Below are 25,422 nucleotides of genomic sequence, written 5' to 3' on the forward strand. Positions count from 1 at the left end.
CCAAAATCTTCCTGGTGCAGTGCATGTGGAAGGCGTTGAGGCATTGCTCCTGATGGCAAGTTGCCCACCACTCTGCAGCGTGATCAACACGCAATCCTGGTGGGTCTTCATCTTGGTATTAGATGTGAGCATCACATTCTCCCACACCCTTTTGGAGAAGTGAGCCATTGCTGTAGCTGCCTTGCCAATTTGCTTGTCCAGTTCAGCGCCAAGGGAGAGGTTGCTGGTTTTGGTGGACCACAGGTAGACAAAATCTACCATCTCAATCTACGGGAAGCTTGATTCAGGCACCAAGTCCATTGGCAGATCAACTCTTTGTTACAAAGATGTAACAAACGTGCAATTTCCCACCCTGCTGTAATATATGTCTAACCTGGAAAAAACAATGATGAGGTATTTCTAATTTATTTTAAGAAATACTACTGTATTATATGCCATTCTGTGGGGCCATTCTGGTTGCAGCATTCATCCTTCTGTCTTTCTAGCCTAGTTCACTGCAGCTTAGAAAGAAGTGCTTAACTTTAGATAAATCATGGTGATGTTTTCCCCAGGAGCCCTGCAGTGGTTTTCCTTTTAGGGAATTAGCCCTGATCTCCATTTATTCCTAAACCTCATCTGTAGACATTTTAAACGAAAAAGCTGAGCAGCTGGAATGTTCATAAACATGCCAGAGCACTGCAGAACTGAGACAATAGCTCTGGTTCTTTCAGAGACTGTACATAGTGTTCGCCCCTGGCTTTTGGCGGCTGGGGAGCAAAGTCACTTCCAGGCTGGTTATTTATCAAGCACTTATCCTGATTGGCTTGCAGCGAGTTTACACAACACCAGCTGTTTATTAAGTATTCATTCTGATTTGGTTGGGGGTTTCTACAATGTTGTTTCAGCCACTATCCCATGCTCTGTAGTGTGTTTCCCCATCACTTTCCTTACCGCAGAAACTCTTTTTCTCTCTCCTTTCTTGATGTGGGCTGCCATAGTGCCAAAAGGAACTTTTAATTTCGCCACGTGACTTAACAGTTTGAGATTGACTCCTACCTGCAAAACAACGACTTAGGTTGCAAACACGCCGTACATGTAAAGGACATTCCCCACCCCAAAGAATCCTAGGAAATGTAGTTTACCCCTCACAGAGCTAAACTTCCAACCACCCTTAACAAACTACAGTTCCCAGAATTCTTTTTTTTAAAAAAAATATTTTTATTCAGTTTCCAATACAAGATTTAAACATACATTTTCAGTATTGTCACAGATACATAATTTTGACTTCCTTCAGCTCATCCGCGAATCTTCCATTTTCTAATCTTCTATCCGCAATTCTAAATTTAACATTGTCTTTTGTTTTAAATAAACCTATTCCCTTGTTCCCTTTTTTACGGTGTTTCTAATATTATTTCTTCACAAAGCTTCCTGTAAACCCAAAAACGTTATTTGTGCATCACATCAGTTCCCAGAATTCTTGTGTGTGTGCATGCATTAAATTTGTACTGTGTACACAGCCAGTCTGGAAGTGTCCTCAATTTATATGTGTTTTTGTAATAATTTGGGGAAACCACAATTTTTCTGAATATCCGTCCAACCCTTGCTTTCAGCTTGATGCCTTTTTAGTTTGTTTATGACCCAGAAGAAAATGCATCCTTAAAGCTGACTGAGAGCTGACTTTTTGACTGTGCAAACAACATACAAGGAAACCTTTCTGAGGCACGAAGGCTGCATATTCAAAAGCAAGAGCCTATTTCAGTTTTCAAGAGCAACAGGAGGAAATGGAGACAGAGATACAAATGAAGAGATACAAACGAAAGCTTTCATAGGCCAAGAGGAGCCTCTATTTATTCCACAGGCTGTAGCTGTTCTGCTGCTGCTGCTTCTTGGCACTGACGTTTCCCCTCACTTGATCTTCGGACAAATGACAGGAGTGTTAAACAAGCTGCTCCAATATACACAGGCGGAAAAACTCTGTATGTAGCTCACTTGCAGATGGAGCTCCTGGCAAGCAGCACCATCATCCATGGAAGCTCCGGAAAGTAAGTGACTTTTGAGAAACGTACAATAATCTGACTCCTCTCCTTATGTTTCTTCTGTGCTGAACCTTAAAAAAATAACAAACTATGCTAGAGATATGCACCGAGGGGGTTCTCCTTTCGATGAGATTGGTTCTGAATTTGTCATTAGGATCTAGGAACATAGGAAGCAACCTTATCCTTAGAGCCAGCATGGTGTAGTGGTTAAGAGCGGTAGACTTGTAATCTGGGGAACCGGGTTCGCGTCTCCGCTCCTCCACATGCAGCTGCTGGGTGACCTTGGGCCAGTCACACTTCTCTGAAGTCTCTCAGCCTCACTCACCTCACAGAGTGTTTGTTGTGGGGGAGGAAGGGAAAGGAGAATGTTAGCCGCTTTGAGACTCCTGAAGGGAAGTGAAAGGCGGGATATCAAATCCAAACTCTTCTTCTTCTTCTTGAGTTAGATGGACCAATGATCTGGGTCAGATCATTGGTCCATCTAACTCAATATTGTGTGTGCTAACTGGCAATGGCTCTCCAGGGTTTCAGGCAGGTTGCCTCCTCCAGACTTACCTGGAGATGCTGGGGACTAAAAGTGAGACCTTCTGCATGAAACACAGATCCTTTGCTGCTGGGCTGTAGCCCTTCCCTGAGCAGAGTTGGAAAAAAAAAATATTATGTTGATTGAGTGTGTTGGTGGCAAAAGACAAATAAAAAACCCCTCATTCAATCCAAGTTGAATGTTGGTCTTAAGAAGAGAGGGGTTATAGTTCTTGGCCCAGTACCAAGTGATGCGGGGGTTGGAGTCAGGAGTCAAGGCAGTGTCTTGTGCAAGAAGGTTGCAGCGTTGCAACCTTGGGCATTATTTTTCTGCAAGGTCACAATCTCCTCCAAGGTTCATCCTTGCAGCCCTGCACACACCTGGGCAGTCCATCACTGGACCAGCTGGAGATGCTCCAGGGGCAAGATAGTTGTGGTCCAGCTACTTCTGCCAAGGAAAAAAAAGGTAAAGGACCTCTGGACAGTTAAGTCCAGTCAAAGGTGACTATGGGGTTGCGGCACTCAACATGCTTTCAGGCCGAGGGAGCCAGCTTTTGTCCACAGACAGCTTTCTGGGCCATGTGGCCAGCATGACAAAACCGCTTCTGGTGCAACGGAACACCGTGATGGAAACCAGAGCGCACGGAAACGCTGTTTACCTTCCTGCTGCAGCATTACCTATTTATCTACTTGCACTGGTGTGCTTTCAAACTGCTAAGTTGGCAGGAGCTGCGACAGAGCAACGGGAGCTCACCCCATTGCGGGGAGTCGAACCACCAACCTTCTGATCAGCAAGTCCAAGAGGACCAGTGGTTTAGACCACAGCGCCAATCAGCCTGCTGTCACCAGGATGGAGGCTAGAGGGTAGAGGTGAATGTGTGTGGAAATTAGCCTACTGATGTTCCGCACACCAAGTTGTAATTTTAGACTCTGGGCTTAATGGTCTGCTGCTGCCACGTTTCCTGGGGACAGATTTGCAAATCTGAGGACATTCCAGGGATGGATTTTGTCTGGGGACGGATTTGCAAATCCGGGGACTGTCCCCGGGAACTGGGGACATCTGGTAACCCTACTGTACATGCCATGCCCGCTCCACACTTGATTCTTCCACATGCCCTGTGAATGCCTGAACAGAACTCTTTATTGCCCAACATAGAATTGTAGAATTGTAGAGTTAGAAGAGACCGCAAGAATCATCCAGTCCAACCCCTTGCAATACCAAATGACATCTATTGTTTGTGCCCAAGCCAATAAAGAGGACTCCATCTAGCTCACACCAATGCAGCTGAGGAAAGTACAGTCTCTTCTAGGTCCTTAAGATCTCATATCCTAAGCCCTCCTTTCCCTGCAGAAAGTAAAAAGGACGCAACATTTTTTCATGCAAAATCCACACCGCAGCTTTCTGTGGCTTTCGTGTTTGCAGACATCATGAAGCAAAAGAAGAATCAATTTCTCTGTGACTTTATGCCCTTCCTCCTCCTCCTCTTCTTTTAATTTGATCCAGCAGTAAAACTACTCAGCCGTAGGAGTAAAAACAAAATCTAGGAAAATCGCACAGCTAAACGCTCTGTTGGCAAAGTCCGCTTCAACAGCAAAGTGTTTGGTTCTGCTTTCGGATTCCGTTATGAGCTGCATAGATCCCTCATTGGTCTGAGAAGGGGCCCAGTGCTTTTGGCCTGCCAGTCTTTGCTGAAGCTTCACCTTCTCCCTTTCTGAGCAATTCAAGTCCCTTCATTTAATTTCAATGGAAACTTTAGTGTTTTCAGCCCTGCAGCTGAACGGCTCCTCTCTGGATCTTGTTTCCAGGTCTCGAGAGGACTGGGTTTGATCACCTCGTCTGATTACCTATTTGACAGCTTTAAAGGGATTTGCAGAAGGGGAAAGGAGAACAGCGGTGGTTCCTGTGAAGGTTTGGGAGCCGGGACTCCCAAGTTTGATGCACCTGCCAGAGACTTGAGAATACACCTTGCCCTGCAAGGAACAGGTACAAACCTCAGCCAGTGTGTTTGTGTGTGTGCGTGTGTGTCATTTTGTCTTTCGGTAAAATAAGAAACTGCCTTATATTGAGGCTGAACATTGGTCCATCTAGCTCAATACTGGCTGCACTGGCTGGCAGCAGCTCTCCACGGCTTCACATGGAGGATCTCTCAGTTCTACCTGGAGATGTCAAGAATTGAATTTGGGACCGAATGCAAGCAAACCAGGTGATCTGCCACTGAGCTACAGCCCTTCGCCATACAATCTTTCAGCTTTGTCCTTGAAGCAAAGTTTTGCACAAGCTGGTTGTCTCAAGTCTCTTGGAATACTTTAGCAAAGGAGGTCCATTTTGTATTTTACTTTTAAATACAAAACACATATGGGGGGGGGGCATCCTTTGAAAGCCAGCCATCCTGCTGTTTATCTTTAATGCAATGTGCTTTTTTAAAAAATCTCTCCTTCCAATAGCAAACAGCTGTTGAGTGGATGCTGGTTGCACAACAGCTCATTCTTCTTGTGCAACTGTTACACAACTACCAGTACCGTACATTGGTACCTCGGGTTAAGTACTTAATTCGTTCCGGAGGTCCGTTCTTAACCTGAAACTGTTCTTAACCTGAAGCACCACTTTGGCTAATGGGGCCTCCTGCTGCCGCCGCTGCGCCGCCACACCACGATTTCTGTTCTCATCCTGAAGCAAAGTTCTTAACCCGAGGTACTATTTCTGGGTTAGCGGAGTCTGTAACCTGAAGCGTATGTAACCTGAAGCGTATGTAACCCGAGGTACCACTGTACTTGTAAATTCCGTTCTGCAACAACTTCCTGTCGGTGCAACAAGTGTCCTGCTTAGTGACTTTCACTTAGCACTATTATTAATTATTATTATTATTTATTAAATTTGTATACCACCCTTCATTGTCAGATATCAGGGCGATTCACGGCAACTTCACAGCATTGGATGCAACCCCATTTTCCTCCACCGCTTTTTAAGACGGACCCCATATTGTGAAGGAAATGTGGTACAGTTGAATAGATCGCTCACATAGCCTTAAGAATATATTGCCTTGCATGAAAAGCAGCAGCAGTGGTGATTGCATATCTGCCTTTGGAGAGATGTTCCCACACAGCCCAAACCACTAACTTTGTAGCCGGACGCTAATATTGTGTACAGTTCTGTCCAGCTCTCTTCAAATAGGATATTAGTGAGTTGGAAAATATCTACATTGGCTGCCAGTACGTTTCCGAGCACAATTCAAAGTGTAGGTGATGACCTTTAAAGCCCTAAATGGCCTCAGCCTGATATATTTGGAGGAGCATCTCTACCCCCATCGTTCAGCCCAGACACTGAGGTCCAGCTTTGAGGGCCTTCTGGTGGTTCCCTCACTACAAAAAGTGAGGTTGCAGGGAACCAAGGCAGAGGGCCTTATTGGTAGTGTCCCCCCCCCCCTGCGGAACGCCCTCCCATCAGATGTCAAGTAGATAAGACATCCGAAGGCAGCTCTGTATAGCATGGGTAGGCAAACAAAGGCCTGGGGGCCGGATCCGGCCCAATAGCTTTCTAAATCCAGCCCGCAGATGGTCCAGGAATCAGCATGTTTTTACATGAGTAGAATGTGTGCTTTTATTTAAAATGCATCTCTGGGTTATTTGTGGGGCCTGCCTGGTGTATTTACATGAGTAGAATGTGTGCTTTTATTTAAAATGCATCTCTGGGTTATCTGTGGGGCATAGGAATTCATTCATTCCCCCCCTTCAAAACATAGTCCGGCCCCCCACAAGGTCTGAGGGACAGTGGACCGGCCCTCTGCTGTATAAGAACATTTTAAATGTTTGATGTTTAACTGTGGTTTCATAATTTACTGGATGTCACCCAGAGCGGCTGGGGTTACCCAGTCAGATCAGCAGCATATAAATTTTTTATTATTATTATTATTACTATTATTATTATTATTATTATGGCAACCGAAATGATCAAGGGATGTAGTAACTCCCCTTTGAAGGAAGGTTGCAACATTTGGGGGTTTTTTAGTTCAGAGAAAAGGCATAGAAGAGGTGACATTGTAGAAATCTATAAAATTATATGTGGCATGGGAAAAGTGGAGAGAGAAAAGTCTTTCTCCCTCTCTCACAACACTACTACTAATGGACAGATAAAAGAAAGTGCTTCTTCACAGTGGCGAAACTGCATGCTCTGCTACCGGGGGCGGAGAACAGGCAGGGGCATGGCTGATGCCCCCGGTCATGGCACGCATCTGGGGGCGTGGCGCACTACCATTGGGGGTGTTGTGTGCGTTCTGGGGGCGTGACGTGCCGCCGGGGGGGGCATGGCACCTGGCACCCGCGGGGGGTGGCACCTGTCCGGGGGGGGGGGCGTCACGATGGCACCCTACCGGAATAGTGGTGCCAGGGGCGGTGCGCTCCCTCTGCATGCCAGTTCCTCCGCCAGTGCTTCTTCACACAATACAAAGTTAAACTATGGAACTCCTTGCCACATGAGACAGTAATGGCTACCAACCTGGGTGGCTTTAAAAGAGGATTAGGCAAATTCATGGAGGAGAGGGATATTGATGGCTCCTAGCCATGAGGGCTGTGCTCTGCTTCCATGGTTGAAGGCAGCAATGCTTCTGAATACCAGTTGCTGGAAACCACAGGAGGGGAGAGGGCTCTTGCACTCAAAACCTGCTTGCTGGTTTCCCACAGGCAACTGTTCAGACACTATGGGAACAGGATGCTGCACCAAATGGGCTATTGGCCTGACCCAGCCAGCCCTTCTTATGTTCTTAGGTTCTTAATCGGGTTGCAATGGGACATGATGTTTGTGGTTGTTTTACACGGCTCTGGATAATTGCACCTGACAAAGGGGAACCCCATCCTTCGCTCTTGCTGCGAAAGGAGGCTATACCCTATTATTTACCAAATGCGTCCAGAACATTAGAGCTGGAACGTTGAACAGAGGATCGGTTGACGCGTGGGAAGCTAGAGGAACAGTGGAAGCATCCTTCCTGATTAATTCATTATCAGCCCGTTTGGGGAGCCTGATACACCCGCTTCCAGTTACACCAGCACACTTTGCTGCCTGCCATTACACGATTTTGTTTTCAGATTGTACAAGATAAGGTTACTTCATTATTAATATATGCACAACCACACGCATATATATACATAAATGTTGTATCTGTGCCGGAGCACACAGCCTCTGGAAGTGTTAATAGTTAAGATAAACTAAGTCCATTATCACTGGGAATGACTATTTCTATGACCCTATTTGCAATAAAACCAGATTCAATGATATGAGAAAATTGCTGGGTTTTGGAATAATTGAACCAGGCTGCATGAACCCGTACAAAGGCATCATTTACAAAGTACTTTGCTTGTCTCAAGTATTTATTCCTGCAGAAGGAAATGGGGGGAAGAAGAGTTCATATTGCTTATGCTGTTTTCCTGTGTTCATACTCTGTCTAAATCATCTATCTATCTATCATCAACTATCTATCTATATCTATCTATCTATATATATCTATATCTATATCTATCTATCTATATCTATCTATATCTATCTATCTATCTATCTATCTATCATCTATCATCTATCATCTATCATCTATCTATCTATCTATCATCTATCTATCTATCTATCTATCATCATCTATCTACCTACCTATCATCTATCTATCTATCTATCTATCTATATCTATCTATATCTATCTATCTATCTATCTATCTATCTATCTATCTATCTATCTATCTCTATCTATCTATCTATCTATCTATCTATCTATCTATCCACACACACACACACACACACACACACACACACACAATGTCTACTGTTAGACTTCCCATTTCCTTCCTTGGAAAGGGCAAGAGAGAAACTGTGAGCTTCTGTTGAATCACATCCCTATATGAAGAGTTGGCAGTGATCGAGAAGACCTCTCGCTCACCCAACAAGCTGCAAACTGGTTTGAAGAACATTGTAAGTGCCTGTTCACTATTCAGTTAAACAGTCAACAGACATATATACAGCTTGTATCAAAAATATCATCTTGCTCTTATATACCCAACGGATCAGTGCATTTTGCAGGAGAGAGCAACATGCAGATACCATCTGATCAGGAGTCCCATTCCATATGATGTTGAAACCAGGCACCTAACCTACAAATTTTCCCCTACGTATCAAACTGGTAACCCTCTTCGTAGTCTTTTCTGTGCCTCTCTAAACATGAAATATGAAGAAAGCCTCACCCAGCACTTTCTTGGACTAGATGGTCCTTTGGTCCAGCAGACTCTGCTGGGCTTCTTTTGTTCTGTTGTCCACATCAAAGTAAGATTCAGCTGCCAGGCTGATCAACTTTCCTACATTGGTTGTAGAGAAACCATCATTGCCTTGGCCAACGGCAGCAAAATGTCTTGGGCCAGGAACTGAGCTCTAATGGTTTTCATACCCATCATCAATGTTTTTGATTGTCATGGCTTACTCCCCCTTCAGGTTTGCTTGAGAGCATCTCCCTGACCATGGGGCAGTGGCTGTGAAGAAGCTGCATGTTTTTGCTGGAGCAGGAAGGACATAAGTGCCCAGGTAACTGCTGCAAACTCTGTAATCGCATGTAATCGCACTTTGGGCAGGCCTGGTACCCAGCAGTTTTAGATAGCCCGTGGTTGCAGTGGTTAAAGGGCTGGACTAAGATTTATGAGCATAGGATCATTGGTCTATCTAGTTTGGTATTGTTGGCCTATAGAGTCTATATGCGGAAGAACCCTACCTGAGAGGGTTGTGTTGAGGATCACAAGGGGAGGGGAAGAACCGTGAACACCACCCATAACTCCTTGAAGGAAAGCTGGGATATGACAATAACAGGGCCAGGCCATACCAATGCCTGCCCTGTGACACGTACACCAATGGTGCTGAATGGCTAATTCTGCAAGCCACCATTTTTAATTTCCCAGAATGCCCCTGATGGAGCGATGTCCTGTGGCATCATCCTGCTGCCACCACCAAGCTGATGTAGGAGAGGGCCCAACAGAGACCACCTTGCCAAGGACCTAATAATAATAATAATAATAATAATAATTTTTTATTTATACCCCACCCTCCCCTGCCAGGGCGGGGCTCAGGGTGGCTAACACCAAATATAAATTACAATGAAACGTAATGGGGGGGCGGCAACAATTGATTTTAGAATGAATTGATTTTAGAATGTATTTTAATTGATTAATTGTGATTTTATGTAAATTGTGTTACTTTTACTGTTCTTAGCCACTCTGAGCCCTGCTTCGGCTGGGGAGGGCAGGATATAAATAAAAAATTATTATAATTATTCACAAAAAACAGTTAATTAAAATATGGCTTAAAATGCAGCCCCATTTTAGTAGTAGCCCATAGCTCAAGATGATAAAGGGAGGAAACACCAGATATTCATGCTGGTCTTACATGGGCCAGCAAAAAAGCTAGGGGGAAATTTATATACCAAATCCCACATAAAGCCAGTTCTGACTAAGAACCTAGGAAACTGCCTTATAGAGAGTCCATCTTGGTCTATCTCACTCAGTATTGTCTATACTGATTGGCAGTGGTTTCCCAGGACTTCATATGGAAGTCTTTTACAGTTTTATCTTGAGATGCTGGAGACTGAACCTGGGACCATTCAGATGCAGAGCATGTGCTCTGCCACTGAGCTTCCCCTGAACACCTTGTGTGCACAACCCACCCAAAGCATCTCATTCTGCAGATGTTCACAAGAACTGTGCAGCTCCCAATCTATGTTTCCAGGTGTCATAAGAAAGCTGCAGAGATAGTGCAGGATAGTACGCACCCCGGAAATGATCTCTTTCAGCTTCTGTCTTCTGGAAAAAGGTACAGGGTTATAAAGACTAGGACCAGCCGCCTGAGAAACAGTTTTTATCCAAATGTGATTTTGGTTTACACGCAGTGTAAGGTAGTCTCTATGGGAGTATATTGTATTTAATTATGGGTTATCAGAGTTTTTAGGGGGTTAACCAGGCTGGGATAACTGGGATAGCAGGCTTGCTGGTTTTTGAATGTCTGATGTAGATTTTTTTCAATTTTGTTGTTCTGTATGGGACAATGGCAATAAAGATTACCGTATCGTATCGTATCATTTAGATGAGTCTTATGCAGAAGAGCCTCCCGCTAGTGACTTGGCCAATCTGTGCTGTAATGGTTCTAGGGGTTGCTCGTGCGTAAGTTGCCGTTACTCCTGGCTAGGTTGCCTGGTTGAACCCTTTCTGTCTGGACAGCCTCAAGTTCCGTGGCTGCCTCAGTCACTGGCAAAATCCGTCAGTGGGCGTTTCTTAAACCTCTTCCAGCATAGAAGCTGTTTGACGCCCAGTCTCCTCCCCCTTTGCCTGCGCGGAGGTTTTCTGCGCAAAGTGGGTGTGGGCAACGGAGTACTCGTGCCCTCTCCGCTGGTCTCCTGCGAAGAGTCCTGGAGCCACCTCTCCGATTCCCCCATTTGCCCCCCCTCTCCACTGGTGTTACGCTGATTTCCTTCCCCAGCGGATGGGCTACCTCTCCCCCTACTGGGACCCTCTCCACCATCGTCCTGGAGCCTCCTCTCCGCCTCCCGCTCCGATGGCAGTTCCCTGACATGTGCTAACTGAGTTATGCGATCCTTGCAGAAGCCATGAACCAGCAAAGTTCCCAAGACTTTCGGAAGTTCCGCAGATGTCCATTTTTTGCAGCATGAAGGCGTTCCTGCAGATTCTCCAATGCACTGTGAAGGAAAGGTAAGGTGGATTCTCGGAATACCTCTCCAAGCTGTTGCTGCCAGTGTGTTCACAGCCCACAGAAGCACTGAGCATTCTCTGGTGGCAAGAGATGGACCTGTGCTGCTATCACTACGTCCGTGGGCAGGAATTGGCTGAGAATGGTTCAGGTGCAGTGATGTGGGGCTCTAGAGTTAGGGACTTGGAGAACCTCTTGTTTGAATTTCCAAGTTACATGAACTGTTTTTTTAAATGCAGGAGTGGATCTACACACAGAAGAAGAAGAAACACACTATAAATGAGTCAGAAATTAAATCACTATAACAAAAGAACAAAACCACTATGTAAAATCGCATAGAAATTTTTTACTTTCCAACGCCATCTGGTGTTGCATGTTTATAACACATCCAAAACACTGTTTTTTTGACTAATATAGATGAGTCCAAAGTGCTAGTATGTAATGGACTAGTTTTGCGTTGTTTATAATTTTTAGTTTTAAATTCTTGTAATTTGCCCTGGGACCTCATGGTGTTGGGAAGACATGTGAAATTTCAATAACATTCTCATACCCTCCAACACTTTGAAGCTAAAATCTGGGACACCGTCTTCCCAGATGCCATCTTTCCATTTTTTTAAATTGCAAGAGCACGACAGCCATTTTGGTTGTTGCAATTTCACGAGATTTCACATTGTGCTCCCCCCCCCAAAAAAAAACCCCTCCTTTGTGTGTGGGAGAATCATGCCACGAAATGACACGAGATCACATCAACCCAAATGGCCTCTGTTCTCTCGCGATAAAAAAAGGGATGTCACAGTTTTTCTGGGACACTTGCAGGGTATGCATTCTAGAAACACTGAGCAAATGGCACTTATGGAGTGCCACAAATGGAGCCAGTGTGGTGTAGTGGTTAAGAGTGGTAGATTTGTAATCTGGTGAACCGGGTTCGTGTCTCCACTCCTCCACATGCAGCTGCTGGGTGACCTTGGGCTAGTCACACTTCTCTGAAGTCTCTCAGCCCCACTCACCTCACAGAGTGTTTGTTGTGGGGGAGGAAGGGAAAGGAGAATGTTAGCCGCTTTGAGACTCCTTCGAGTAGTGATAAAGCGGGATATCAAATCCAAACTCTTCTTCTGCTTAGGCCTAGGCCTTTAAATATATATATTTTTGTTGCAAAGGGGCTGCGGCCTACAAACATCCTTACAGAACTTCCAAAATTACAGACAAAGTTTCCATTGTTGTGCAGCTTATAAGTGACCCAGTAACAACTTTGTCCGTGTAGCTGAGGCATTCATAACTTGGCAGTTTTATGGTAATCGAGAGCAGCATTAGACTTCTCCATCTCACCCAGCAATAAAGAGGCTTCATATCTGAAAGGCTTTTATAGGGCTTTCGTCCTGGTCTTAGGAAGAACACAAAGGGGTAGACAAATAGCCCTAGGAAAACAAAGGAATCTGCGCTTGCATGTGCTATTGACGTGGCAGGAACAATAATAATAATAAAAAAACATATTTCAGCAATCATTGCCGAGACATCTTGACTGAAAGATGTATGTTTAATGACGGCAGATCCCCAGAGTTTTACCAAGGACTTTTAAAGCAAATCCTCTGCAATAGTAAATCATGTCTCTTCCCAACTAAAATTCCATCAATAGTTTTACTGAAATATCTGTAGGAAATCCTAATGTTCAAATCCCGCTTTATTACTGTAATAATGGACCTAATTTGTAAAACAGATAAAATGTGGCCTTAACGCTATTGGCATGGGAGAGATATACAATCCCTTCCCAGCTAAGTTGTTTTCTGGCTATTTTCGGGTGGCTTTTTTCCAAAAAGTAAAAACCAGGGCACCCCGAAAGTTGTTGAGCTTTTATGAAAATGCAAAAAAAAAAAGCAACCCACAATTTGACTTGTCTAAGTCCCAGGACAAGGCACCACCTTTCGGAAATTCCCCCGGACGCCAATTCCTCCTTTGAAATCCAGAAGTATTGCAGCCCTGGGCTATTTTAATTTCTAGAGAAAAACGAGGACAAAGGAATGAGGGCAACCATTCTATAAGAGAGAGAGAGAGAGAACGCACTGTTGAAAGCAAAGTAAGGGCCCACATGGTGGGAGAACACTCGTTTTGCATGCTCTCCAACATTTTTGTCTCCCAAACTGGGACATCAGCAAAGTTGTGCCAGAGCACCTTCTGGTTGTGCCAGAGCACCTTCTGACCACTCTGGTGTGAGTCAGAAGGGTCTACAAAGCAATCTGGCTCACATCATCAGGATTGCACCAGAGTGCCTTCTGGTCTGGTGGTCTGGCCTGACCCTGCTGACTCGCGCCAGAATGAGCATCTTTTGGACCGAACAACAGGATGTTCCAGGATGCAGCAGAAGCCAAGATTGACTTCTCTGATTCCGGGATGTCCCACTTAAAACGGGACAGTTAGCAGGTATGAAAAGGTCCCAGGTTAAATCCCTGGCGTCTCTAGGTAGGGCTGGAAATGTTCCCTAACCAAGACCATGGACAGCTGCTGCCAGTCAGTGTAAACAATAGTGAGCTGGGTGGGCCGATGCTCTGATGTTGTATAAGGCAGCTTCCTGTGTTTGAGCCGAGCTGCAATCTCTCAGAAGACATTTTCAGAGAACACCTGAGATTTTTCTTTCTCGTCCTCCACACTCACTAGAAAAAGGAGGCTTAGGCTACTAGGCATGATGGCTATGTTCTGCCTCCAAGGTCAGGGGCAGCATACCTCTGAATGCCAGTTTCTGGAAACCACAAGTGCGGAGAGTGGTGTTGCAATCAGGTCCTGCTTTCTGACTTCTCATAGGCATCTGGTCAGCCACTGTGAGAACAGGATGCTGGACTAGATGGGTCATTGGCCTGGTCCAGCAGGTTCTTCTTTTGTCTTTATGGAGTGGGTTTGGGTGTTTATGTATCCATTGGTGGAGGTTGCCGTTGGAGCTCAGCTGAAACATGGAGTTGAGGTTCATGAATGTGGTCATCCCCGCTCCCCAGAAATAGCCACCCATGACAATGTTTCATGGAGGACATGAAAGTGTTTGGTGGGCAGCGGGAAGAATGTGTTTGTCTACTGCTGAGACAACTAATAATAATAATAATAATAATAATAATAATAATAATACAGTGGTGCCTCGCAAGACGAAAAGAATCCGTTCCGTGAGTCTCTTCGTCTAGCGGTTTTTTCGTCTTGCGAAGCAACCCCATTAGCGGATTAGCGGATTAGCGCTATTAGCGGTTTAGCGGCTATTAGCGGCTATTAAAGGCTTAAGGGATTAGCGGAATAGCTGCTAAAAGGCTATTAGCAGCTTAGTGCCTTAGAAAGAGGGGGTGGGGAGCGGGGGGAAATCGCAGCAACTCGCAAGACATTTTCGTCTTGCGAAGCAAGCCCATAGGAAATTTGTTTTGCGAAGCACCTCCAAAACAGAAAACCCTTTCGTCTAGCGGGTTTTCCGTCTTGCGATGCATTCGTCTTGCGGGGCACCACTGTATATGCATACATTCTCCCCCACCATTGAGGACAAGAGCAAAGTATTTCATTTGCCCTCATGAGATGCCACCACATGCTCCATGCTCACTGGCTGTCTGGTCATTGCATTCACTACGCCACCCCTGAATGGCTGGGATCATAGAATGAATGTGAAAGAATATTTAACTAAGAAGACAGCTCAGTTGGTTAGAGTGTGGTGCTGATAATGCCAAGGTTGCGGGTTTGATCCCCGTATGGGACAGCTGCATATTCGGTTGGACTAGATCAGGCATGGCCAAACTTGGCACTCCAGCTGTTTTGGGACTACAGCTCCCATCATCCCTAGCTAACAGGACCAGTGGTCAGGGATGGTGGGAATTGTAATCCCAAAACAGCTGGAGGGCCTAGTTTGGCCATGCCTGGACTAGATGATCCTCAAGGTCCCTTCCAACTCTGCAATTCTGTGATTGTAAGAGAGCGGATTGGTGCTGGAGCAGTATACCTAAATAGTCACAAAACCTTTCCCATAAATGGTAAGTTGAGGAGTGCTGCCCCCTCAGAAACAGACATTTTGCCCCAGTAAAAAGATGGGTTCAATAATTCAATGCAGCTCTGGTCGTCGTCTGTGCGCATAGATAGATATAGATATTGTTTTTCTTTTTAGACTCACTACACCAAAAGCCCTCCTTCCATATTGAGGAAAAGATCGTCCGTGAACAAAGCTCTCAGTCAGAAGCAAAAAGTAGGGAGAAGAGTTCGTTTCCAGGAACCAGAAGAAATTATTGGACGTGTTCATGGTATGCTTGATATATGACACTAACAGCTCAAAGCTGGTCTCTCTCTCATACCCTATCCCTTTGAGGTTTTATCTGCAAGCTCCAACCATCTGCTTACCTCAGAACTGTCACTGGGGCCTTTTCATTGTACCTGGAGCCACGTTGAAGACCCTCTGGAGACTTCCGGAGGCATGGTTGACTGGCATAGAAACTAATTATAAGAAATCAGTTGCTGGATTGGTCAAGGTATAAATAGAGGTTGAGAAGAAGAGCACTCTGAGAAGGCAGATGCACATCAAGGCTCCATTGGCTTGTGTGGAGGCCACACAAACCCAAAAAGCCTGCTCTAATTTCACAGATATTGACCTGGTTTCATATTCTTCTCTTTATGCTGCCAGAGTTAAGCGTGAAATGCACAGAGACAGAATCTGCTGGAGTGCGCTTCTGTAAGCCATGGAACCATAGCCTTGGGAGGGGACCTTGGTGTCATCCAGTCCAAGGAAGTTAGTACGACAATTTGCCTGATAGAGATGATGCAAAGCACTCTCTTTCTCTTTGGCAATCACTCGTAACCAAGTAAGATTGTCTTCCATAAACTCGGTTTTAACAGTGGGTCCGTAAGTGACTGTGGAAGCCAATTCTGGATCCACATGTCCTTCCACAGTGGGGACATAGGTTTCCGGGTGGGAGTTGATCATGGTGAGGGTTTGCCAAACATGCCTTCCTCTTAGCATGTTTCTCCCTTTCGTCTTGAGTTTGAGCATCTTTAAAGTCCATGACACTTGGACTTTAAGGCTGTTCTCCAACTGGAGCGCTCGCAGGCCAGTGTTTCCCAGTTGTTGGTGTTTATACTACATTTTTTTAGGTTTGCCTTGAGAGAGTCTTTAAAACTCATTTGTTGACCACCAGCATTACGCTTTCTGTTTTTAAGTTGGGAATAGAGTAGTTGCTTTGGACAACATGTCCAACGAAGCTGATGTTGAAGAATCATCGCTTGGACACTGGTGATCTTTGCTTCTTCCAGTACAATGCCATTAGTTTGCCTGTCTTCCCAAGTGATGTGTTTTAATTTTTGGAGACACCATTGATGGAATCTTTCGAGGGGTTAGAGATGGCATTTATAAGTGGGCCATGTTTCACAAGCATACAGTCAGCTAAGCACTACAGCACACCTCAGCATTACGACTGGGAAGGGCCATAGCTCAGTGATAGAGCATCTGTCTTGCATGCAGATGGTCGTAGGCTGAATCTCCAGAATCTCCAGGAAGGCTGGGAATGCCTTCTGCCTGGAACCCTGGAAAGCCTTTGTCAGTCAGTGTAGACCAGGGGTCGGCACGGCTTACCAGCCATGGGCCGGATCACTCCCACGGAGATAGTTCATGGGACAGACCAGCACAGCGCAATGCCCAAAATCACATCTATGAATGTCCGCGGCACCGGAAATCACTTCTGCGCATGCCCAGATGACAGAAATCACAGCTGCATCTGGGTATGCGCAGAAGCAATTTTCCAGTATCTGTGTGTGCGCAGACGCGATTTCCAGCGGCACTCGGCGAGTCCCCGTGCAGAGCTGCGCCGATTTAGCGCAGCACACGGGGGACTCGCTGAGCGGGCGGCTCAGCTCAGGGGCGGCTCGGGGGCCGGTAAAACAGTCTTTGTGGGCTGCATCCGGTCCATGGGCCGCAAGTTTCTGACCCCTGGTGTAGACAATACTAGCAGGATTGACTCAGTAAGGCAGCTTCCTATGTAGCGACAGAACTGAGTTCAGTAGTTCCCAGCAGCAGTCATCATGCTTAGGACTGCAGCTTTTCAACCCACATTCTGCCTTCTATCATTTACACCAGCTGTTATAGAGTTATCTGGAGCCCTAAGTCCAAAATGGAAAACTCACACCTGAAATGTTTTGGTAAGACAGGGAGGGGAGCAGGGAACAGGGTGAGGGATCCTCATTTTTTGGCTGCCAGCTCCTCCACTTGTGTGCTTCAGCGCAAACGGTCTCTGACAAATGTGATTTTGCTGTGCGTCAACACACACACCATCAATAAGGCTCAGCTACGGATTGGGAAATGAAAGCTTTCTGGCACCAAAGACATTTTTCCATTTGCAGTACATTTCTTCCTAAATCTTAACTTGTGTGCGGTTTTTATTATTTTTTATCAACAAATGCCATTCCAAAACACTGTTGGATGATAGATCCACAATGTAATAAGAGTTGCTTTTTTTAAAAAAAAGGAAAGCTTATTCCCCTCACTCCTACCCACATCCTAGCATTTTATTGTGTTACATTTTCTTTTGGGAAATAATACAGAGGACTGGTTCCAAAGTCCTTGTTTTCTTGCAATGGGCTATATTTCTGCAACAAGAGCAAACCCATCGACGTTGCCATTCATCTTTGAGATGAAATGAACATTTACCCAAAGTATTCTCTGTTCAAGACATTCAATAAAACTCCTATCTTTCCAATCGCCGGGTATGATTATATTTTAAAATCCTGAAATAGAGCCTTAAGATAACTACCACAAAAGCATAATCTAGGATCTGAGGAATTAAATCATGTAATCTCTTTGGAGGGGAAAGGGAGGGGATTCTCAGTTCTCTGAATGTCAATATCCTTGCAAAATTTTCAATTCATGTTTTCCTGCATTTCCAATTGCAGCTGCTCTTGGTATTTTAGCATGGGGGGCGGGGGCGGCATAGGCAAGAAAATGCTATAAAAATTGTGCTGGTAGCAGAGAGGGAGGGAGAGAATAGGTTAAAGTGAGTTACAAATGGCCCCTTTTTTGATCGGTTACATTGGGGGCAGGGGGCACTTTTTACAGCTTGATACTCCTGGACCTCCATGAACTTGCAGCCAGTCCTATCCTACATGGTCCGTATCTAAACACTTCGATATGATGGACACAATTTTTTTTCCTAAAAATGATGCTTTGCAAAGACCTGTGGGTGTTTGTGCAAGATGTTCCAATGAAAAAGAACATTTCAGCTTCCCTACAGCACCAAAGAGCCCTCTCACCCCTATAAACTCTCAGAATGCTTTCCATTTGCAGCTATAAATACTATGACATTATTATCTGCTCCCTGTAATGTTTTCAGAAAGTTCCATTTCCTTGTTTCACCTGTCATGGCTCTTCTTGCGTGTGTGTGTGTGTGTGTTCTGTCTCATCAAGAAGCTTCAACAGAGACGGGAGAATGTTTATCTGAGAACAGATCCCAACACACGTGTTGGAATTTCCCCTTTCACAACAGACTGTTCCATTTAGTGGCACATCTGCTGATTGTCATCAGGGACAAGCTGCATGTTAACTCAGCAGACTCACAGTCTGAATCCCACAGCTGCTGAGTTAATGATGGAGACGGCCGGGGGGGGGGGGGGACAGGGACAGAAGAAGATAGGAAAAGGGAGAATGGTGGGTGGAAAGAGAAGAGGCTTAATAATAGGTGCCAACTCCCTGGGGCCCTGGGTGCCTGAACACCCACAAAATTCCCCATGAAGGGGCTGGGCATGCACAAATTTTGGTGCCAGGGCCATGCATGGTACCCATGGCCCAGGTACCCATGGCCCAGGGCATCCACAGTTGTGGGGGCCAAGCTGGCACTTCTGGGCTTAATCATTCCTACACCCATCTATTCTCCTCTTGCAGGACTATTTTTTCTTCCCAGGGGGGCTCAATTTTGGCTAGGGATAATTTGATACATTGCACACATACACACAAAAAGAAGAAGAGAGAAGCAATTGGTTTCAGTTTTACAACTGATACCAGGGTTAGGTTCTAAACATCTTTACTAAAATGTAGCTTCTCTGCTGAAAATCACATACAGTGGTACCTCGGAGCCAATGTGGTGTAGTGGTTAAGAGCGGTAGTCTCGTAATCTGGGGAACCGGGTTCGCGTCTCTGCTCCTCCACATGCAGCTGCTGGGTGACCTTGGGCCAGTCACACTTCTCTGAAGTCTCTCAGCCCCACTCACCTCACAGAGTGTTTGTTGTGGGGGAGGAAGGGAAAGGAGAATGTTAACCGCTTGGAGACTCCTTAAAGGGAGTGAAAGGCGGGATATCAAATCCAAACTCCTCCTCCTCCTCCTCCTCTTCTTCTTCTTCTTCTTCTTCTTCTTCTTCTCGGAAGTCGAACAGAATCCGTTCCGGAAGTCCGTTTGACTTCCAAAATGTTCGGAAACCAAAGCGCAGCTTCTGATTGGCTGCAGAAAGTTCCTGCAACAAATGAGAAGAAGCAGAAACCCCAACGGACATTCAGGTTCCAGAGACCATTTGGACACTGCAACACTCACTTCTGGCTTTGCGGCATTCGGGAACCAAAACATCCAAGTACAAAGACATTAGGGATCCAAGGTGCAACTGTACTGTCTCTTTTTCTCCTATGCACAACCGATTGTGTACAGCTCTGTGCTGCAAGCGACCTCGTTTACATTTACAAACACTGGCAAGGCACTCAGATTACATCTCTTCCCACTGTCTTAAGGTTTAACTCGTGACCAAGTCAGGAGAGGAGTCCCGAGCTGACTTAATACACCCTATGGAAAAGTATATGTCTAAAGCTTTCTTTTACAACAACTTCTGAAAATAATATTTTATGTAAATTAAACTTATAGCTTCAACACACTTGGATTCATTGTTGCTTCTTGAGGCTCAGGTAGCCTTTGTACCGCAGAGTGCCTTCCATCAGCTTTGACTGGTGGTCCAGTGACGCCCCTATCTGGTCAAGGAGGGCCTAACATCTGTTGTCTCTGCTCTGGTAACCTCTAGGCTAGATGACTGCAACGTATTATATGTGGGGCTGCCTCAGAAGATTGTTCAGAAACTTCAGTTGGTGCATAATTGGGTGGCCAGGTTGCTCACCAGGGTAAAACTCAGCAGCATCTTACACCAATCCTGACCTGACTGCACTTGCTGCCAATTAGTTTCTGGGCCCAATTCAAAGTGCTGGTTTTGACCTATTAAGCTCTAAAAAGCTCAGGGCCTCAATACCTCAAGGATTGCTTCTCCTCATAAGAACTGACCAAGACCCTGCAATATCATCTAAGGCCCTTATTTGTGTGCCCTCTCCATGAGAGGGGACGCGGGTGGCGCTGTGAGTTAAACCACAGAGCCTAGGACTTGCCAATCAGAAGATCGGTGGTTCGAATCCCCACGACGGGGTGAGCTCCCGTTGCTCGGTCCCTGCTCCTGCCAACCTAGCAGTTCAAAAGCACGTCAAAGTGCAAGTAGATAAATAGGTACCGCTCCGGCGGGAAGGTAAATGGCGTTTCCGTGCGCTGCTCTGGTTCGCCAGAAGCGGCTTAGTCATGCTGGCCACATGACCTGGAAGCTGTACGCCGGCTCCCTCGGCCAATAAAGCTAGATGAGTGCTGCAACCCCAGAGTTGGCCAGGGGTCCCTTTACCTTTACCTACCTCCATGAGAGGTCTGGAGGGCAGCAACATGAGAACGGGCTTTTTCTGTGGTGGCTCCCTGATTGTTGAATGCTCTCCCCAGGGAGGCTCGCCTGTCACCTTTGTTACATATATTTAGGCACCAGGCAAGAACATTCCTCTATAACCAGTCCTTTAGTTTTCTCTGTTGAACATAGGGATATCCTAAGGAGAAGCAGGACATTCTGGGATCAAACCAGGATGTCTTCTGTTAATCCAGGGCTGTCCGTAGAAAATAGGGATGCTTGAAAGGTCTGCATCTAGTCCAACCCCTTGCAATGCAGGAATCTTAGCTAAAGCTATGGCCTTTTAAATGTGTTTTGGGGAGGGCGTTATTGGTCTGTTTTTGTATTTTGTGTTCTCGTTTTCTATCTTTGTGCTGTAAATCACCCTGTGACCTTCAGACAAAGGGCAGTATACAAACATTAATAATAATAATAATAATAATAATAATAATAATAATAATAATTGCATGTGTTGCTCCACCCACTTATGACCCCAAAAATTCCACCCAGACACCTATTTTGGACGGACGAATCTGGACATATGACTGCCCTCCCCAACCTGATGTATAGGAAGAAAATGGAATCAGTTGAACCAGCTTTAATTATTTTCTCAGTGAAAATCCAGTTCATTATTTTTGCAAGTGAGCCGTGTAAAATCTGCATTTGCCTTTTAACTGAGCAATTTCCAACCTGCAGCTAGGTCCTCTACCGAATTTGCCCTTTTTTATTAGTCCAAAGAGGTTCCTTCTTTGCAGTGCTAATAATACATCCCTTTCATTCTGTTTTCTATCTAGACATTTCCTGCTGTGACTACATAGTTGGTAAGTTGAAATCTCTAACATGTTCACCGTGGGCCATTTGTGGAACTGACTGATGATGGCTTGATGCTTGGATTATTAATAGCCTAGGTTTGCAAAAGGAATAAAACATTAGCTGAGAGTAGCAATTCACATTAGGTCTCCTTCGACATACTTCATCTACGATATGGGGGTGAGCTCCTTTACACTGCTGTTTTAAAAAAACACAGCTAGGGGTGGGTTGCTTTAAAAGAGGACTGGTCAAAATTGGGGAGGGTGGAGTTATCAATGGCTACTAGCAATGAGGTCTGTGCTCTGCCTCCAAAGTCAGAGGCAGCAATATTTGGGAATACCAGTTCCTGGAAACAACAGGAGGGGAGAATGATCTTGTGCTCAGGTCCTGCTTGTACGTTTTCCATGAGCTTCTGTTTGGCCGCTGTGAGAACACGATGCTGGACTAGATGGCCCATTGGACTGATTCAACAGGCTCATTTTAAGTTTTTAACCTCCAGCAGCAAGCTAATCTCTCTCTCTCTCTCTCTCTCTCTCTCTCTCTCTCTCATTTTTATTAGTCTTTTTAACGTATCATTTTCAACAATAATTAAACATACCGTATTTTTCGCCCCATAGGGCGCACCAGCCTATAGGGCGCACCTAGTTTTTTTTTGGGGGGGGGAATAAAGAAAAAATATATATTTTCCCCCCAGGCGCAGGGCTGGGGCGGGGGAAACTCGAGCTTCCCCCGACCCCGGAACTGGCTGCTATCCGCAAGCCTAGGGAGCCGGGCGGGAAGTCGCGCCGGTCCCCCAGGCTTGTGGATATCTGCCTGAAGCCTGGGGCGCACTGCTCAGCACGCACCAGGCTTCGGGATGCAGGCAGCTCTCCGCAAGCCGTGGGAGCCCGGCAGGAAGTCACGCCGGTCTCCCACGGCTTGCGGAGAGCTGCCCAAAGCCCAGGGCGTGCTCTGCTGCGCTCCCTGGGTTTTGGGCTGTAGGCTGCTGTGCGCAAGCCTTGGGAGTCCTGTGGGAACTCCCGTGGGGCTCCCAAGGCTTGCGGAAAGCTGCCCGAAGCCCGGGGTGTGCAGCGCTGCGCTCCCTAGGCTTCGGGCAGCAGGCTGCTGTGCGCAAGCCTTGGGAACTCCCGCGGGCTCCCCAGGCTTGAGGATAGCTGCCTGAAGCCTGGAGAGCAAGAGGGGTCGGTGCGCACCGACCCCTCTCGCTCTCCAGGCTTCAGCAAAAGCCTGCATTCGCCCCATAGGACACACACACATTTCCCCTTTATTTTTGGAGGGGGGAAAGTGCATCCTGTAGGGCGAAAAATACGGTACTTTTACATCTTATTCAAATTTTTGACTTCCATCAATCCTGTCTGAAAATTTTCCAATCTAATCTCTCAGTATGCATTTCTTATCTTCCCTGTTACATTTCAAACTCATAACCAATATCTCTATCTTTTTCTACTTTGTAACACTTTGTATCCCCTTCATGGATCACTGCCTTGCCGTGGCGAAGGGGCTTGAAGAACTCAGAGAAGCTATGAACTATGCCGAGCAGGGCACCCAAGATGAACAGGTCATAGTGGAGAGTTTGGACCAAACGTGATCCACCTGGAGCAGGAACCGGCAAGCCACTCCAGTATCCCTGCCAAGAAAACTCCATGGACAAAGACAACAGGCATATAAAAGATATGACGCTGGAAGATGAGCCCCTCAGGTCGGAAGGCGTCCAACATGCTACTGGGGAAGAGCGGAGGACAAGTACAAGTAGATCCAGAGCTGATGAAGCGGCTGGGCCAAAGCCGAAAGGACGCTCAGTTGCGGATATGCATGGAAGCGAAAGGAAAGTCCAATGCTGTAAAGAAAAATATTGCATAGGAACCTGGAATGTAAGAACCATGAACCTGGGTAAGTTGGATGTGGTCAAAAATGAGATGGCAAGAATAAACATTGACATCCTGGGCATCAGTGAACTAAAATGGACGGGAATAGGCGAATTCAGTTCGGATGGCTATCATATCTACTACTGTGGGCAAGAAACCCGTAAAAGAAATGGAGTGGCCCTCATAGTCAACAAAAGAGTGGCGAAAGCTGTACTGGGATGCAATCTCAAAAATGATAGAATGATCTCGATACGAATCCAAGGCAGACCTTTTAACATCACAGTAATCCAAGTTTATGCACCAACTACTGGTGCTGAAGAAACTGAAATTGACCAATTCTATGAAGACTTACAAGACCTTATAGAAGTGACACCAAAGAAGGATGTTCTTCTCATTATAGGGGATTGGAATGCTAAAGTAGGGAATCAAGAGATAAAAGGAACAACTGGCAAATTTGGTCTTGGAATTCAAAACGAAGCAGGGCAAAGGCTAATAGAGTTCTGTCAAGAGAACAAGTTGGTCATCACAAACACTCTTTTCCAACAACACAAGAGACGACTCTACACATGGACATCACCAGATGGGCAGCATCGAAATCAGATTGATTATATTCTCTGCAGCCAAAGATGGAGAAGCTCTATACAGTCAGCAAAAACAAGACCTGGAGCTGACTGTGGCTCAGATCATCAGCTTCTTATAGCAAAATTCAAGCTTAAACTGAAGAAAGTAGGAAAAACCACTGGGCCGGTAAGATACAATCTAAACCAAATCCCCTATGAATACACAGTGGAAGTGAGGAACAGGTTTAAGGATTTAGAATTGCTGGACAGAGTGCCTGAAGAACTATGGATGGAGACTCGAAACATTATACAGGAGGCAGCAACGAAAACCATCCCAATGAAGAGGAAATGCAAGAAAGCAAAGTGGCTGTCCAATGAGGCCTTACAAATAGCGGAGGAGAGAAGGCAAGCAAAATGCGAGGGAGATAGAGAAAGATACAGGAAATTGAATGCAGAATTCCAAAAAATAGCAAGGAGAGACAAGAAGGCCTTCTTAAATGAGCAATGCAAAGAAATAGAGGAAAACAACAGAATGGGAAGAACCAGAGATCTGTTCAAGAAAATTGGAGATATGAAAGGAACATTTCGTTCAAAGATTACCATAATAAAGGACAAAAGTGGTAAGGACCTAACAGAAGCAGAAGACATCAAGAAGAGGTGGCAAGAATACACAGAGGAACTATACCAGAAAGATATGGATGTCTCGTACACCCCAGGTAGTGTGGTTGCTGACCTTGAGCCAGACATCCTGGAGAGTGAAGTCAAATGGGCCTTAGAAAGCATTGCAAATAACAAGGCCAGTGGAAGTGATGGTATTCCAGCTGAACTATTTAAAATTTTAAAAGATGATGCTGTTAAGGTGCTACACTCAATATGCCAGCAAGTTTGGAAAACTCAGCAGTGGCCAGAGGATTGGAGAAGGTCAGTCTACATCCCAATCCCAAAGAAGGGCAGTGCTAAAGAATGCTCCAACTACCGCACAATTGCACTCATTTCACACGCCAGCAAGGTTATGCTTAAAATTCTTCAAGGAAGGCTCAAGCAGTATGTGGACCGAGAACTCCCAGAAGTGCAAGCTGGATTTAGAAGAGGCAGGGGAACCAGAGACCAAATTGCAAACATGCGCTGGATTATGGAGAAAGCTAGAGAGTTCCAGAAAGACATCTACTTCTGCTTCATTGACTATGCAAAAGCCTTTGACTGTGTCGATCACAGCAAACTATGGCAAGTTCTTAAAGAAATGGGAGTGCCTGATCACCTCATCTGTCTCCTG

The 25,422-nt window shown here is 45.6% G+C and overlaps 1 protein-coding gene across 5 annotated transcripts in view; it reads left to right on the forward strand.

Annotated features, from left to right (window-relative positions):
- Nucleotides 1-1,793: 1,793 nt before the first annotated feature.
- LOC310677484 (nutritionally-regulated adipose and cardiac enriched protein homolog) overlaps nt 1,794-25,422 on the forward strand; it is a 36,823-nt gene continuing 13,194 nt past the window's right edge. The window contains exons 1-6 of one of the 5 annotated variants that reach the window (XM_083440616.1): nt 1,794-2,021; nt 4,344-4,521; nt 9,001-9,090; nt 11,151-11,258; nt 15,374-15,506; nt 21,709-21,735. In XM_083440616.1, the coding sequence (XP_083296742.1) occupies nt 11,241-11,258; nt 15,374-15,506; nt 21,709-21,735 (178 nt within the window). In that variant the 5' untranslated portion in view covers nt 1,794-2,021; nt 4,344-4,521; nt 9,001-9,090; nt 11,151-11,240. Of the gene's footprint in view, nt 2,022-4,116; nt 4,522-8,584; nt 8,696-9,000; nt 9,091-11,150; nt 11,259-15,373; nt 15,507-21,708; nt 21,736-25,422 lie in introns of those variants that run through there. The other 4 variants (XM_083440619.1, XM_083440615.1, XM_083440618.1 and 1 more) reach the window with 4 other exon arrangements.

The sequence above is a fragment of the Podarcis tiliguerta genome (genome assembly GCF_965153285.1).
Source record: "Podarcis tiliguerta genome assembly, chromosome: 1".
Taxonomy (NCBI): Eukaryota; Metazoa; Chordata; class Lepidosauria; order Squamata; family Lacertidae; genus Podarcis; species Podarcis tiliguerta.